This window comes from Camelina sativa, chromosome 15 (assembly GCF_030686135.1).
Source record: "Camelina sativa cultivar CO46 ecotype springtype chromosome 15, ASM3068613v1".
Classification (NCBI taxonomy): domain Eukaryota; kingdom Viridiplantae; phylum Streptophyta; class Magnoliopsida; order Brassicales; family Brassicaceae; genus Camelina; species Camelina sativa.
The window spans coordinates 3,929,356-3,945,325 of record NC_141894.1 but is presented as its reverse complement, the minus strand read 5'-3'; the positions used below and the strand labels follow the sequence as shown (position 1 = coordinate 3,945,325).

Below are 15,970 nucleotides of genomic sequence, written 5' to 3'. Positions count from 1 at the left end.
ATTCAGATTTATAAATAATAATATCAATTATCGTATGTTAATAATTTATAAAGCTATCAAAATGAAAATAACGCATATTTAGAAATTTAAAATTTCAAAAAGTTCAGTTAATTTTACGACATGTTATTGAGTATTTTATATCATTATAATTTGAATCTACAACATAGTTATATAGATATAAGTTGTAGAAAAAAATTATTAATTTATAATATTTATTGAGATTATATTAATTATTTTTGAAATTATAGATGTAAAATATGATCTAATAAATATTATAAATTAATAATTATCGTCAATGTCAAAGTAGTAAAAATAATATTAAAGCACATCACATGTCAAAGTTGAGCAGACTAATATTAAGAGATTAGATATATAAATATATAATCCACTTTACTAAGCTTTTCCGCACTAACCATGTACCACATCAAGTTTTGTTTTTTTTTTTTTTCTTTTCTCTGTTACTTTCTTGTTTTTGTTTTAAATTCATCTCTCTAAACTAACATTTTCAAAAAGACTTCTAACTTTTTTTTTTTGTAATAATTAACTAACTTTACTATCTTTTCATCGCATTAATTTTCTTTAAATAAATAATGTAATTGTTTTCCCTTAAATTCTATTTCCGGATTATTTATTATCAAGATCTCACCGTAAATATAGTTAATAGACAAGATTAAATATAAAGAAAGGTAAAATCCCTTGTAATAAGACAAATATGCAATCACATTAAAACTGAATCAAAAATATGTAGAGTGAATCTATATATACATTTTTGGAGACATTTATAAAACAAATCCTGAAGTTGGCACTTATTTACAGGCATGCCATTGTCATTAATTGTTTATTTGTTTTTCATTTAATTAATTAATATTAAGTTTTAATTTTGGAAAACAAAATTTCCCACCCTAATACAATTTCTAAAACAATAGAAACAACTCCCTTCATTATTAAGTATTAAGTTTATAATTAATTTTATTAATATTAAGTTTTCAATTTTACAAAACAATAGGAATTAATTTTATAAACACACATAGTATTTTCTTTCTATAAATCACTACTTATTTAATTGTATATTTGTATTTTTTTTGGTATATTTGTATGTTATAGTTCCTATAATATAAAAAAATAAACCTCAATCAAAATATTTTCTACACTAACTAATATATATCTATATTTCTAAGGTTGTACTTTTAAAAAAATACAAATTAAATATTAGTTATTAATATAGTTAATCTACAAACAAATAATATTTTATTAAAAAATTGTTCTGCGGTACACGGCGGGTGAATATCTAGTTGAACTTATTATTAGTGACAGATTTTTGTAGTAATTTAAAGATCTGAAGTAATTCTATCCAAAATCACATCTAAAAATGCCGGAATTGTTTCTTCACATTTTGGTGTGAACTTTCAAAGAAATTCTCTTTAGATGACATAAACATCAAAGCCATCAAAATACTATGTGTGTAATATGATAGAATACATTAGTAACATAAACATCAAAGCCATCAAAATCAAAATACTGAATAACATTAGTAATATAATAGAATAAAGAATTCAATGAACTGAATAACACTAGATTTTAATAGAATCTATAAAAACTATATTTGAATAACAGTAGAGAAACTTGAATTCTTTTAAAACCACGAAATCTTGATATCTTGATGATCCCTTTTCACTTTCACTTTCATGCTCTTATTTCGAGTTCTACTATTGGTCTGCAGTTTAGATTTGATCAGAAAACACCCTCAAATGAATTGAATTGAAAGAAATAAATCTCCAGCTTCAAGGCTTTTGAAACCGTAGCTTACACACAACATCTGACATTAATTCAAAGTTTACACGCTTAAACATTGTCTACCAGTACAGCGTTTGGCCATGGAGATAGCAAAATAGACATAAGATCACACAGGCCATCAATTAAGTCTCTCCTCCTACTAGGCTACTAATACGAACATAGGACGATCTCTTAAATAATGCAATGAAGATTAAAAGACGTTAAGAGATTAGAAACAAGTCTATGGAACTTCTAAATATAACTGCAGCAAGCTGGTTTATCAGTTGTAGAAGACGATGAGGCTTTGTTAGCGTCTTGTTTAGTGATCTTGATCCCTTGGGGCTGCAAATCGACAAAGATAGCCTCAGCAATATATAGAGTTTCATAACCCCGAGTATCAAGTAAGTAGTGTAGATTCACACGTGCTTCTTTACCTCGGCTTTTGTATCGCTTTCTGTGAGTCTTTGCTTTATGTCTTTCGCGATAGAAAGGAAAACCTGCTCGACATTCTGGTTTGTTTTTGCACTCTGCAACAGTTTCCAATTAAACCGGTTTAAGAAAATGAAATCTTAGAACAAACTATGAATGAAGGAAACAAACATGTTATAGATTTTTCCAGCTCACCGTCTCAAAGAATTTGATTCCATACTCATCAGCCAGAGCTTGTCCCTTTGATGTTGGGACAGCCTGTAGAAGAAGGTGCGGCATCAGTATACTATGAAGAAATGTAGCCAAAACATGGTCAAGATTGTGAACAGAGAGAGAGAGTACACAGCAAAATTACCCTTTTGCTTTCGTCCATGTCGGCTTTGTTACCAACCAATATTTTGTTGACACTATCGGACGCATGCTGCTCAATGTTCTTCATCCAGTTCCTAATGTCTAGAGAAACATTTATAGTTAGTTCCCAAAAGTGAGTTTTTTAAGTTCTTGGAATATATAGTTACTGATACAAAGAAAAGCCAGAGACATACTGTTGAAGGATGACTCGTCTGTTACATCATAGACGAGTAATATACCCATAGCTCCTCTGTAGTACGCTGCAAGTAGACAAATGGATCAAAGAGCTTCAAAGATACCACATTTGAACATTACTAACAAGAAAGAAGGTAAAAACTTGGAATGTTGAGTAATCAACAGATTCATACACAAAACGTAAAGAGTGATTTTTTCACTTCACATCCAAGTTACGATAGTCAAATTCAGAGAAGAAAGCAGTTTGAGACCTGTGGTTATAGTTCTAAAACGTTCTTGTCCAGCAGTGTCCCATATCTGCAATTTGATACGCTTGCCATCAAGTTCGACTGTTCTTATCTTGAAGTCGATTCTGGAGAAGATAAGAAAAAAAGCAACTTAGACAAAAGGGTTTTCAACTACCTACAAGATATTCAAAAACAGCCAAAAGAAAGAAAGACAAACCCAATGGTAGTAATGAAACTGGTGGTAAAAGTATCATCCGAGAAACGCAGTAACAAGCAACTTTTTCCCACACCTACACAACACATAAGCACGAAATGAAAAGAACTGAAGTTGTTAGCAAACAGCAATATAAAATTTAACATAGCAACTGATGACTTCTGCAACGTTATCTGAACTACTTTGTATAATCAAGTTACAAAAACAAAGTTTCCTTAGTTCTTCACAACCTTAAAGTATATAAGATTTTGATTCTAAAAATTTCCAATTGAGCTAAATCTTCCAGAACTGACCTACATCGATATTTTAAAGTTCTTCAGAGACTGTACTGTATATCTTTCTTCATCTATACTCTGTCAATTAAATAATACGCTAAACAAAAGATAAAAAGGATTCAAAATCATAAACCCTAATTCGGATCGGCAAAAACAGTCACGAAAGAAGATTCTCAGATAAAAATGGAACAGTCTATGAAAAGCTAGTTTGTCCAATCACTTCTTAAGAGATAGAGAGAGATAGAGGTATCAAACTTACCGCTATCGCCGATGAGGAGGAGCTTGATGAGGTAATCATAGTCCGAACGAGCTCTTGCCGGTGCAACTGCCATCGGAGAAGATAACGGTAATCACTTACCGAGCTCTGCTGTTTTTTTCCCCCCGGAAAATCTCTTCTCGCCGGAGAAAGAAATTTTCCTGGAGAAGACACACAGCCAAAGAGAAAGCAAAAAAGGCGTTTAAAAGCTGCTCATTGGTCGATCATATTTTATTACTTATTTGCTGTTTTAGTCTTTATTTCTCAATTATTCACACTTAAACCCACATAACTTATCAAATCGCTCGATTTCCTTCTTGCTGTCTTGATATAATTGTTTTAGACGTTTTAAAATTAATCACAGTTTCTTACCAAAATTCTTCTTCTTCAAGATATGTTAACACATCTTTTACCAGTGAGTAATAATTCAAAATCAATGAAATAAATAAACGTTGTGGTATGTTTTAGGGACATTAAAAAATAGTTATGGGGTTAAGTGTAAGGAATAAGAAAGATGCAGGGTAGCAAAACTTAAAGAGGTTATGCTGAAGTGCTAAAAGACCATTTGTCTTGCTGTATCTATACGATTATACGTTGTAAGTTGGAGCAATCCAGCCGAGTATCCCCACTATATGTTCACCTTTGAGGCCTCTAAATGCTTAACGAAAACTCGTTCAAATCTATTAATCTGATCATAATTCCATGATTGAAACAGACACGAACCTTCTTAATTCATTGGTATCAGATTTCAAACCTTTGTATGTAAATAAAACCACCAAAAAATATAGGATTAAGACGAATTAAACCCAAAAAAAAAAAAAAAAAAGTCACTTCCCTAATATTTCACTGACTCGCGGCCAAAAAAGGCAGATGGATTTTGCAAATTTGCAGCATCACTGAGATATTGTTGAGTTGTTTATAGCTTCTTCGAGGATCCTCCTAGCTTCAGTGTTTAAATCAGCTAATTCACCTGCAGTCTGCATATTCACAACATTGCTATTATACAGCTAATCATACATACCTTCAAAAGCCAAAGATGTTGGTCCGTAGTCGAATTTCAAACTAAGAAAATCCGTTCTCAGTGAGCTTGTGAAAGTGTTTTCAAATGTTTACCTTCCCATATGAGTTTTCTGTCCTTGGTGAAGCCCCAGAACCCAACAAAAATCTAACCACATCAACATGCTCGCCTCTTGCTGCATGATGCAGAGGCTGTCACCAAAGAAACAGATTGTCATGAATCACAATATTAAGAGAGAGAGACAGAATAAGACACTTGAAGATGGAGAATACTTACAGTGTCACCTTCTATATCGGCTGTTTCGATCATTCTCTTCACACATTCAGGACTACTAGCTCGGCTAAAAAGAAGCTGTACTATTTGTAAGTATCCTGTGGAGCTCAAGTTAAACAGAAAGAAGGATAAGCCATAGAATTTAACCATTCCGTGAGACAGAAATACCAAGAGAATGGTAGGGCCATGACCAATTTTACCTCCAGCACAAGCATCATGTAGAGGAATTGCTTCATCTTCATCTTTGACCTCCATACTCGCTCCTCTTTCTAGGAGAAGCTGTGGTAAGAAAATATCATTAGACAATTAATGGGTTTTTTACAAAAATACATTAGCTATCAAAGTCAGTGAGAAATGACAAAGCAAAGAACAGCAAAAGTAGAAAACAACCTGAACACAAGGTAGGTGACCATATAAACACGCCAAGTGAAGTGCCGAGTCATTATCCTCAAGTGGCTCATCGACTCTCCCATTCAAATTGTCTATCAAATTCAGAAAAAGGAACATCATTGACTCTAAACAATTTCATCAAAGGAAGTAGAAAGTGCACACATGAATCTAATAAAATTACTTCTGCCAGATATTCATCAGTTAATAAGAAGTCAGGTCCCATGGCACCCTCAAGAAACAAACAAAACAAAGATAGACAGGAACACACATAGGCAGTTTTCTCCTATCCTTCCTAGCTGAAACTAACCAAATTGAGCAAACAACAAACAACAAACCAGTAAATCTAAAGATGGGAGTCAAATGGAAGATAAAGCCCTTAAGGTAGGTGTCTTAAGAGGAGGAGAAGTGCCGAGTCATTATCCTCAAGTGGCTCATCGACTCTCCCATTCAAATTGTCTATGAAAATTCAGAAAAGGAACATAAACAATTTCATCAAAAACAGCAGAAAGTGCACACATAAATCTGATAAATTTACGTCTGCCAGAAATTCATCAGTTAATAAGAGAACACATAGTCAGGTCCATGGCAGCCTCAATCAACAAAACAGGAACACACATAGGCACGAATTACAGTTTTCTCCTATCCTTCCTAGCTGAAACTAACCAAATTGAGCAAACAACAAACAAACAAGTGAGGTTGCTGGCTAAGATGGGAGTCAAATGAAAGATAAAGCCCTTAAGGTAGGTGTCTTAAGAGAAGGAGAACAACGATGAGACAAAGATCAATGATAGTGAGAAAATTTTGTCGAGAAAACTATACTTTTTCAGAAAGCTCTGGTTTTAAAGATGGCAAATTTATAGTGGTTCCACTAAAAGTTTGAGGCTATACGTCATCTGACAAGCTAATTAAGCAACTACGCAACTCTGAGGATGAAATTGAAATTTGCAGTTCAACTAATCGTAGGGTTTCTCCGCAAACGAGGAAGGAATCTGTTAAAAGCAGAAAGAGAGAGAAGAGGTAAAGGAAGTACCGATGGCAGTGCGCAAGGCGGAAACGTCACCGGACTGAGCAGCGGCGGCCAAGTCACGGAGGTGAGAGGGAAGCTCGGGATCGCTGTCGGAATCAACGCCGTTTTCCTCAAAGAGAGCGTTATCTCCGTCAACAACTTCTTCTTCCATCAAACCATTGCCTTCTCTTGGAACCGCCATTGTAGTAGTTCAGTCAACCTCTCCCTCTCTCTCTCTCTTTATATTCTCTCCACCGTTCAATAAGCTACACACACTCGATTAAATTTTAGGTTTTCTCTTGTTTTTTTTTTTTACAGAATTGGTATATACAGTTACTGTAATTTAACTATAATGGTTTTTAAATTATTATTTATAATTACATGTTAAAAAATCACTTTTACTTTAAAATATCTATTTTTAGTTACGTTTTTTTTTTTTGAAATTTCTATATTTTTAATTAAATTGATGTTCTTCTGTCAGATTAGGTCAATAAGATAAGTAATGATGAACGGATAGGAATTAGTTTTTGGTATTGATGAAAATATTAGTATATTATTTTTTTATATTTTATTTTATTAATTTTAACCCATTAAATTGTACAGCAAAATAGAATGTAAAATTTCTTAATTCTTTTTAAAACAACAATTACAAGAATAAATATTAAAAAGTGTTATTAACTTGAGTTGGGTGATAATAACAAATGTTATTTGACAAAATACACCGTTTGTGATATACGAAATTATACATATAACATCCAATCCTTAAGACAAAAAAAAAAAAAATTCTATCAAATGTGTAATACTCTTTACAAAGAGGATCAAAGATTGTTTAATGATAAGGTTTTATATTAATTGTTGTTTACTTTTTAATTTGTAATATATTAGTTGTTTGATGTTATAAATATTTTTTACTTGATCCGATTGCAGAAACCAACTACTTTGCTTTTTTTAAAATCTTCGATAGTAGGGTAAGTCTTGTTTTTTTTTTTTTTATTAAATTTGTATTGTTTTAGATGTCTTAATCATATACAAGATCATTTAATTTTTGGCAGAAAAAAATTTCTGATGTCAAACAAATCAATTTCATAAGAATGAATTTTTGAATGAGAACACTAGTACAATTTTACTTAAGTTTTGTATTATAAAATTTTATCACATGTAATCATAAAAGACAGTTAAAAACATGAACTGATAGGATTAGAGGTCTATCATTCCTTCGTCAACAATCTACTGATTAACCCCTATCGAGACGTTCTTAAACATATTGTGGCAAGATTGCCTCTCTCTAGGTATCACATGGCAAACAAGATATGCAGCAATATCCGTAGCTTCATAGACGACGGTAGAGTCTTCCAACTGAGATCGCAAAATCACCTCATAGCCACTTCTATACATGTGCTTCTCAAATCATCTAAAGGTGATTTATCCAAGAATAGATGGTACGTTCTCAAGGAAACAAAAACAACTGGTAATAATATGTATCTAACATTTTTCCACCAATTTTTTGAACAAAAATTTCGCGAAAATATATTAATAATCAAACCGTAATTGTTTTTAAAACATGATCAAATATACTAATAACAATTTATTTAATATAAATATGAAATATGTGTATATTAAAAAAACATTTTAATTAAAAATAAATAATATTAACTATATTATATCATCAAATATGATTAAGTAGTATCATATCATCAGATAACTATAATCATATATAACTCATAACCGTTTTAACCATAATTTTTAACCGTTTATTAATCAGCTAAAGTCATGGACGGACCTAGTTACAAGTTAGGGAGGTCACATGACTTGGGTAAATTTTTTAATTTCCCTAATTGTTATTAAGAAAAAAAAACATATTTCTCTATCAATTTTTTTTAATTATATTTTAACCTGGTTAATTTAAAAATTATTCTGGGTCAGTGGTTTATAAACCATAACCATAATAATCGTACCGTAGATGCCTAAACAAAGTAGCAAAAACCGGTCTAAAATCTAAGGATAATAATTAGAGTTTACTTTTTTCATAGGAAAAAAGAAGTAAATATTGTTTTAAGTTAAATCTTTTAGTTGTTATCTAAATCACACAATAAAGAAATTTTCCTATAAAATCTATGAATTTTCAGTTTTTATTTTTATTTTCTTTGGGGGCGGTGGAATATAAGCAAACTTTTGTTAGATAAAATAACAAACCATCTTCATATTAATGAAATTTACCAATTCATCATCAAAAGAAAAAGAAAAAAAAAGGGCAACCATAAACCTTAAGAGGCGATCCATAAACCATGAACGGAGAAGTGCCAATGACGTTGATGATGCTTCCTAATGATTTGGTATTAAACTGCTTAGCCCGGGTTTCGAGATTGTACTATCCGATTCTCTCCTTAGTTTCCCATAGATTCCGCTCTATCCTTGCTTCAACTGAGCTGTACCAAATCCGAAGCCTCTTAGGCCAAACTGAGAGTTGTCTCTATGTGTGCTTAAACATCCCTAGCTACAAGAGCCCACAACAATGGTTCACTCTCTGCCAGATACCAAATAGTTCTAAGAAAGTTTTGATCCCAGTTACATCCCCCAATTCTCCTTCTACGTACCATTCAGATTTTGCAAGGGTTGGTTCTAATATTTATGCCATTGGCGGATTCATAAAAGATGATAATGCATCATCATCTGCTAGCATCATGGTCATGGACTGTCGTTCTCACACATGGCATGAGGCCCCAAGCATGCGTGTCGCACGAGAGTCCCCTTCTGCTTGCGTCCTTGATGGAAAAATATATGTGATAGGAGGCTCCAATGTTCTCGATACAACTCACTGGGTGGAGGTATTCGATACAGTGCATAAAACTTGGGAGTTTGGTTCGTCGTCAAGTCCTGGCGAGAAAATATGTAGCGGTTTTAGGTATCAAAGCGTAGGGTATGATGGAAATGTCTACGTGAAGTGTTTTGAGAGACCAGATGTGACTTACAAGCTGAATAAAGGTAAATGGAGAGCGGCAGACTTCGCTATTAACAGGGGATGGTGGTGCTCATCATCTGATAACCCATCATCTTATTGTGTGATAGAGAACGTGTTATATTGTTATAGCGACGGGATGATCAATTGGTACAACCCGGACCAAAAATGTTGGACATCTTTAAAAGGATTGAACGAATTGAAAAATACGTTAATATCGCTGGACTATCGTTATGTTGATGCCAAAGTGGCGGATTATGGTGGAAAGTTGGCGGTTTCGTGGAAAGAAAATGTGTCTATTAATGAGTACCACCTTCACGGAAAAGTAGTTTATTGTGGGGTAATTGTGCTTGAAAAACACCATGGGAATATTTGGGGAACGCTTGAGTGGTATGACGCTGTGTATGCAACCACCGAGCCAGATGTGTATGATGTAGCACATGTTCTTGCTGTTACACTTTGATGAATATGTCATAATTAATCATGTGAACATTGAACCATTCATCGTTTTGATATATATATTTTCTGTCTCTGAGTTTGTTGTTTACCATTGAGTCAGATGTGTTTTTATTTGATCAATTAAATGCGCAAATTTACTATTGTTCTTTTCTATCTCCACATCATCTTAGTTAGTATAACTCTTCTAAAGATAACATTCTTTACTAAGGTAATTAGAAATTCCTTCACGAAAACTTTTGTTGGAAACTAGTTTATTCCACATTATGAAATGAATCCTGCATACACTAGTAACACAGAGGGAGGAAAAAAAGTGACAAAACAAGAAAACTAAAATTGGATTTGAGATAGTTAGTAACACAAGCTACAAACATCCAGTATATATAATTCAAATTTTACAAAATTTAAAGTGCCCTTCCACGGAAAAAAAAAAAAATAGACAGAAGATCACAAACACATTCTTAGTACTAACATATTCTCTGATAGTAAACAGCTCACTTCTCTCTACTTCTCTGAGCAATCAGAATTTTGAACCCATGATCTCTCAAAACAAAAACAAATCGTAGTTTGAAAAAGGAAAATTAATAGTAAACGATTTGATTAAATGAGAACAAACAAACAAAAAAGTGAAAGAATAATACCCTTTTTGATCAATCTAGGAAGTGATCATATGATCTTCTTCTCCTCCTCTGTCTCGATCCGCCGCTGCTTTTGCTAATCTCTTCCATGTATATTGCCGTTGTTCGTCCACTTGTTTAGATTTCGCTTGTTTCTCTTCATACTGCCTCTGGCATTCTTCAAAGAGTTCAGGATCCATCTCCATGAACATTTTCTTGATATTTGTCGTTAGACCATGAACTGCTTGGTTCCAGTGAGACTGGATGTTCTTCTCCAATGCAGGGTATATGATTGGAAGGATCACGCTTCGGTTCTGCGCGATTAGACCCACAATGTGCTCGTTGTTCCACAAGAACAGTGCCCGTTCTGCAACCTGTGTCAGATTTTTGAGATATGTATGTAAACAATTAGGCAAAACCCACAAAAAAATTATCGAATTAATTGAGAGATTGCAAAAAGACATAATACGAAACTTGTGTAATTGCTACTTGCTAGCAATAAGTGAGAATTAATCAGACTTGTGATTACAACCAAGGAGATCAAACATGCTTCAGTCTAATCACACAAATGGATACCCCATAGGAAAAGATGCTCATGTCTCCTTTTTCCTGCTATACTCCAAGTAAAAGCATTGTGCAGCGGAAATCAATGACTCGTGTATAAAGCAAAAGCAACATTAAGTTTGAAAGACTGTATCATGGAAAATGCAGATGATTGAAGAATCCAAGGATTTAATCAGAGTAGTAGCTATCAACAGCATGAGATAACCCATCAACATAATGAGAGCAGTGCCAACAACATCATTATAATAATGTTGTGAAATGAAACTGAACAGTGTGGCAAAAATGAAGAAAGAGGCAAAGCAAGGAGAAAAAGAAAAAACATGCACCATAAACTTAATAAAGCATTGGCAACGAATTTCATGACTCGTGAATTAAGCAAAAGCAACAGTGCCAACACATTCAGAGAGTTAAGTTGGAAATGACTAATGATCTAAGATCCATGGATTTAATCAGAGATTTAATCAGAGCAGTAGCTATCAGCAGCATGAAAAAGCGCCATCAACTGAATGATGCCAACAACATCATTCTAAAAATTTCTGAAATGAAATTCAGCATTGTGGCAGAAATGGAGAAAGACGCAAGCAAAAAGTTAAAAAACAATTTGCACCATAAACTTAACGAAGCACTAAAGTTGCATTCTTTTTCAGGTGGATGAATCAGACCAGAGTCAAACGAACTTGACTTGAAGGTGAGAGGAATACAGGACACTAGCACGCAACACGGAATATACAATGCATCAATATGCTTAATATATCGTGACTTCTTGCGCAGAGAACGGTAAATAACAAAATCTCTTTATTTAAGGTGATATGCATAGACGAGAGCCCTCCATGACGAGATCAAAATGAAAAACCAACTCATACTAACCTGAAAGTGAGAGCTCGTGAGGCAGCGACCAATCTGTTGGAATAATGGAACCATGCAACGCTGGAACTCGACAGGTTGTGTTGCCTCAAGAACTTCTTCAAGTTCTCCAAGGAAGAGATTCTCCTTTGCGCAGTTTGTCACGGGCCAGTACTTTAACAATCCCCTGATTACTGTATCCGCAAGCTTATAATCTTTCTCCACAAACTGAACGATGCAATAAGATAACTGCTGATGATATACAACAATTGGTTTTGGCTTATGCAAAGGTATCAACACCCTGATTAAGAATAGCTTGTGCTCCTCCTTCATAGGCAACGCAAACCCGTTAATGATACTACCTAGAATCTCCAAGAGTTCCCCAATCCCACTGTGTCTCTCTGTCTCATAAACAAACCTATAGAATATATTGTTGATTGCTTTCCTAATAAAGGGCCTGTGAACCATAAACTTGCCATAAATCCTATGAAGAATCGTTTTCAAATACTCCCTCTCTCTCGGGTCCTCAGAATCAAACAAGTCAAGCAACTTCAACACAAAAGAATGGTCGATATACCTTTTAGCCACCTTTGTATCCGTGTCAGTCGAAACAACATATCTCAGTAGCAACTCGTAAACTAGCTGCAAATGAGGCCAAGAAGGTTCCAAATAAGGTTCCTCTTCCTCAGGATCAGCAGGCTCTTGACCCGTATTCTCATGTGAAGCTGGAGGGAGACACCGGAATATATTAACAGAAACCATCTTAATCATTTCTTCCTGACACGACTCAGAGATCTTACTAGACCCAGACTGTATAAAATCAACCAGCTCCAACAACGTTTGCCTCTTAATCTCCTTCTCTCTGGCGTTGTTCTTAACCGTGTCAGTGAAATCGAACAGGAAACAGCAATTCTGAAGTTTCCTCAAGAACAAGGTTTGCCTCTCTGAAACAGGCACATCTCTGAACAAAGGGAGTGGCTCCACGGAGCTCAAAGGCGGAGTAGCCGTCACAGGAGACAGAGACGAATTAACCAATGCACCACCACGAGACGCGTGACTAACAACGACATTGGAGCCAGGAGCAGGAGGACCAATCCCATAACTAGAAGGTTCATTAGCTTCGGATTTAGAGGGCTTTCGATGCCCACCTTTCATTATTTTCCTTAACATGGCTTACGCAACTAAGAAGCTAAAAAGAAGCACACTTCAACTTTTGCTCCCCCAAAACCAAACTAGAAACCCTAAGTTCCCAAGCCGAGGAGAGATTTCACTATAAGCTAATTAAGGAGCTCAGAATTGAATCAGCATGCAACAGAGGACGAATTAAAAACACTGAGCATTCAGATTCGAGAAGAAATTATTAGATGTGGCTTCCACTCTAAGCCTCTATTGGATCAAAGGCTCCTCATTTTCGTAATCCCGCGGTTAAAGATGTGACCAAAGAAGGAGAGAAATGGTTACCGGAATGATGTTATCGGAGATCTGAGGTGGTGAAAATCAGAACATTAGACTGATAGAAGAAATCTTTCTCGGAGTATAATAAGATTGTTGATCGGACGGCTAAAATTTCCCGGCGATCAAATCAGGAAGAGAGCGAGAGAGAGAGAAGAGAGAGATAGCCGAAAGGGAACAAAGGGACTAAAATCAAAATAGATACAGATAAAAAATTTACACTTCAAGTGCCTATTGATTTCTATTTACTTAATTTTTGCCCACTTATTTCGTTTATTATATAACTCTCTCTCTTATTTTCAAAAAGGCATCTCTAATTTCGCATTATAAAAAATATATATATAATTTTCGCTTCACATTATATTCTTTATCTTAAACTTTAAGTTAAAACTTCGGATTTAGAGACCACGAAAAAAGTAGGAGAGTACAAATGTAAGTTTTGATTTAGGATATGAATTTAGTGACAAACAATTTAATGATTTTAAAATTTTATATTATTTGAAAGAAAAAAATCTTAAAATATGAACAAAGATAGTCTCTGATTTCATATCTAACTTTATCTATTTTGCTGGTTGTTCGTCTGGTTATTGGCGTTCGTGAACTATTTGACTCACGTATCCAAAGTCATCTATGTTGGTTTCGTCCAACAACACCACCCACGTGGTAATCATAGAAATATTTAGAATTATCTTGTAATCGGCAATCTGATTATATATGATCTACTTATCATCCGTATTTAAATTATGTTTTGTGCTATTAATTTTTTTTATGTTATCTCACGTTTTAGATAATGTTCCCAGTATGGCATTTTGAACTATCACTCTATGATCTTATTCTTATCTAATTATCTCTTGGTGTTTGAACATCTTTTTTCTTCTAAATCTAATTATGTTTCTTGATCTTGGTGGAAGTAGCGGCTAATAGTGTAGTTACAAAATAAAGTCTATCATTTGTTATATTTTGTCGTTATCTTCTCTTAAATATTTTGTGGACATGTTTTTTTAATCAAATTTAAGATCACAATATTACTACTTTTTCTTTGTTTCCCATTTGATATATTTGCCATGTATTTGGCTACCATGATAACAAAAACTATTAAAATGGTCTTTGACTATATAAATGTCATTTGATCAATTTCTAATTCAGCAATTGTCCTTCTTATTCAAAAATTTATTTGAAATATTTCATTGCTTTCCCTACCATTACCTCTTTGTGAGAATTTATAATCGAAGTTCAAAATATTGGTTGGCAACGATTTAAATGCCAATTTTTTATGTTTAAATTTTTCGCTGAAAAACTAGTATTATTAAATTACTCAATTTTATTTCATGTCATATATGGCAAAAGTAGATAATATAAGTAATTCAAAATTACTAAAACTAAATTTGTTATAATTAATAACAATAATTTGTACCAAATAAACTAAACCAAATCCAAATTTTGTGTAATTAGATCAAATAAACAGATAATTCATTAATATTCATCTAATGTATTTTCATCAAGATTGAAAAACTAAAAGTATTTTGCAAACAAAAATTCAAATTATCGATATATTCTAAATTTGAAAATTGCAAATCAATGTTATCAACTCAATAGTAACTTTATCAATATAAGTTAATGAATTAAAGATTGTGTGCATAAAAAAAAAGTCTGAATTAGAGCAAACTAAACCGATTTGAATTAAAAATTGGCCAATCCATATCTGCTTTATGCAAATATCTATATAAACTTCTAGTTTCATCAAGATTAAAAACTAAGAGTTTTTTGTAAACAAAAATTCAAAATTTTCGATACATTCTAACTCTGGAAATTGTAAATCAATGATATCAACTCAACAGTAAATTTATTAATGTATAAGAAAATGAATTAAGGATTGTATGCATAAAAAAACCTGAATTGAACCAAACTAAACCGATTTGAATCAAAAATTGGCCAACCCATATCTATTTTCTGCCAATATATATACAAACTCCCAATTTCATCAAGATTAAAAACTAAGAGTATTTTGCAAACAAAAAAATCAAAACTCTCGGTACATTCTAACTTTGAAAATTGCAAATAAATGTTATCAACTCAATAGTAATTTTATCAATGTATAAAGAAAGGAATTAATGATTGTGTGCATAAAAAAAATGAATTCTAGACCAAACTACACCGATTTGAATGAAAATTGGATCAATTTATATCTAATTTATGCAAATATCTATACAAACTCCCAATTTCATCAATATTAAAAACAAAAAATCAAAACTGTGGTATATTCTAACTTTGAAAATTGAAAATCAATGCTATCAACTTAATAGTAAATTTATTAAGGTATTAAGAAAGGAATTAATGATTGTGTGCATAAAAACTGAATATTGGAACAAACTAAGTCGATTTGAATCAAAATTGGTCAATTCATATCTAATTTATGCAAATATCTATACAAACTCCCAATTTCATCAAGATTAAAAACTAAGAGTATTTTGTAAAAAAAAAAAAAAAAAATTGTTGATACATTATAACTCTGAATATTACAGATCTATGTTATCAACTTAATAGTTAATTTATCAGTTTATAAGGAAATAAATTAAGGATTGTGTACATTAAAAAAAAAACTGAATTGAACCAAATTAAACCAATTTGAATAAAAAAAATTGGTTAATTTATATATATTTTATGCAAATATCTAT

General features: G+C 32.9%; 3 protein-coding genes and 1 pseudogene across 7 annotated transcripts; 1 reads left to right on the top strand and 3 right to left on the bottom strand.

Moving 5' to 3' along the window:
• Window positions 1-1,803: 1,803 nt before the first annotated feature.
• On the bottom strand, window positions 1,804-4,546 carry LOC104745167 (ras-related protein RABE1e). 2 transcript variants are annotated; one of them, XM_010466347.3, is made up of 8 exons: window positions 3,724-4,546; window positions 3,193-3,265; window positions 3,000-3,100; window positions 2,748-2,813; window positions 2,558-2,655; window positions 2,398-2,460; window positions 2,208-2,300; window positions 1,804-2,115 (listed from the first exon to the last, which is right to left on the bottom strand). In XM_010466347.3, exons 1-8 carry the CDS (start codon window positions 3,794-3,796, stop codon window positions 2,026-2,028), a joined length of 657 nt encoding a protein of 218 aa, XP_010464649.1. In that variant the 5' UTR covers window positions 3,797-4,546; the 3' UTR covers window positions 1,804-2,025. The 2 variants fall into 2 exon arrangements, with proteins under 2 accessions (XP_010464649.1, XP_019092959.1); XM_019237414.2 differs by having other exon boundaries at window positions 3,189-3,265; window positions 3,724-4,238.
• LOC104745166 (uncharacterized) lies at window positions 4,377-6,875 on the bottom strand. 2 transcript variants are annotated; one of them, XM_010466346.3, is made up of 6 exons: window positions 6,432-6,875; window positions 5,402-5,493; window positions 5,212-5,290; window positions 5,015-5,109; window positions 4,834-4,929; window positions 4,377-4,697 (listed from the first exon to the last, which is right to left on the bottom strand). In XM_010466346.3, the coding sequence occupies exons 1-6, from the start codon at window positions 6,607-6,609 to the stop codon at window positions 4,614-4,616; spliced, it is 624 nt and encodes a 207-aa protein (XP_010464648.1). In that variant the 5' UTR covers window positions 6,610-6,875; the 3' UTR covers window positions 4,377-4,613. The 2 variants fall into 2 exon arrangements, with proteins under 2 accessions (XP_010464648.1, XP_087344197.1); XM_087488071.1 differs by having other exon boundaries at window positions 5,402-5,857; window positions 6,432-6,675.
• A 1,691-nt stretch (window positions 6,876-8,566) lies between these two features.
• Window positions 8,567-9,962, top strand: LOC104748095 (F-box/kelch-repeat protein At4g23580 pseudogene; annotated as a pseudogene). Its single transcript, XR_015582711.1, has one exon. The product of XR_015582711.1 is annotated as an F-box/kelch-repeat protein At4g23580 pseudogene (transcript).
• Window positions 9,963-10,133: 171 nt separating this feature from the next.
• LOC104745165 (serine/threonine protein phosphatase 2A 57 kDa regulatory subunit B' beta isoform) lies at window positions 10,134-13,546 on the bottom strand. 2 transcript variants are annotated; one of them, XR_760709.3, is made up of 3 exons: window positions 11,868-13,546; window positions 10,911-11,048; window positions 10,134-10,810 (listed from the first exon to the last, which is right to left on the bottom strand). XR_760709.3 is itself a non-coding variant. In XM_010466345.3 (2 exons), exons 1-2 carry the CDS (start codon window positions 13,011-13,013, stop codon window positions 10,475-10,477), a joined length of 1,482 nt encoding a protein of 493 aa, XP_010464647.2. In that variant the 5' UTR covers window positions 13,014-13,546; the 3' UTR covers window positions 10,134-10,474. The 2 variants fall into 2 exon arrangements, 1 of the variants encoding a protein (XP_010464647.2); XM_010466345.3 differs by lacking the exon at window positions 10,911-11,048.
• Between the last annotated feature and the right edge of the window lie 2,424 nt (window positions 13,547-15,970).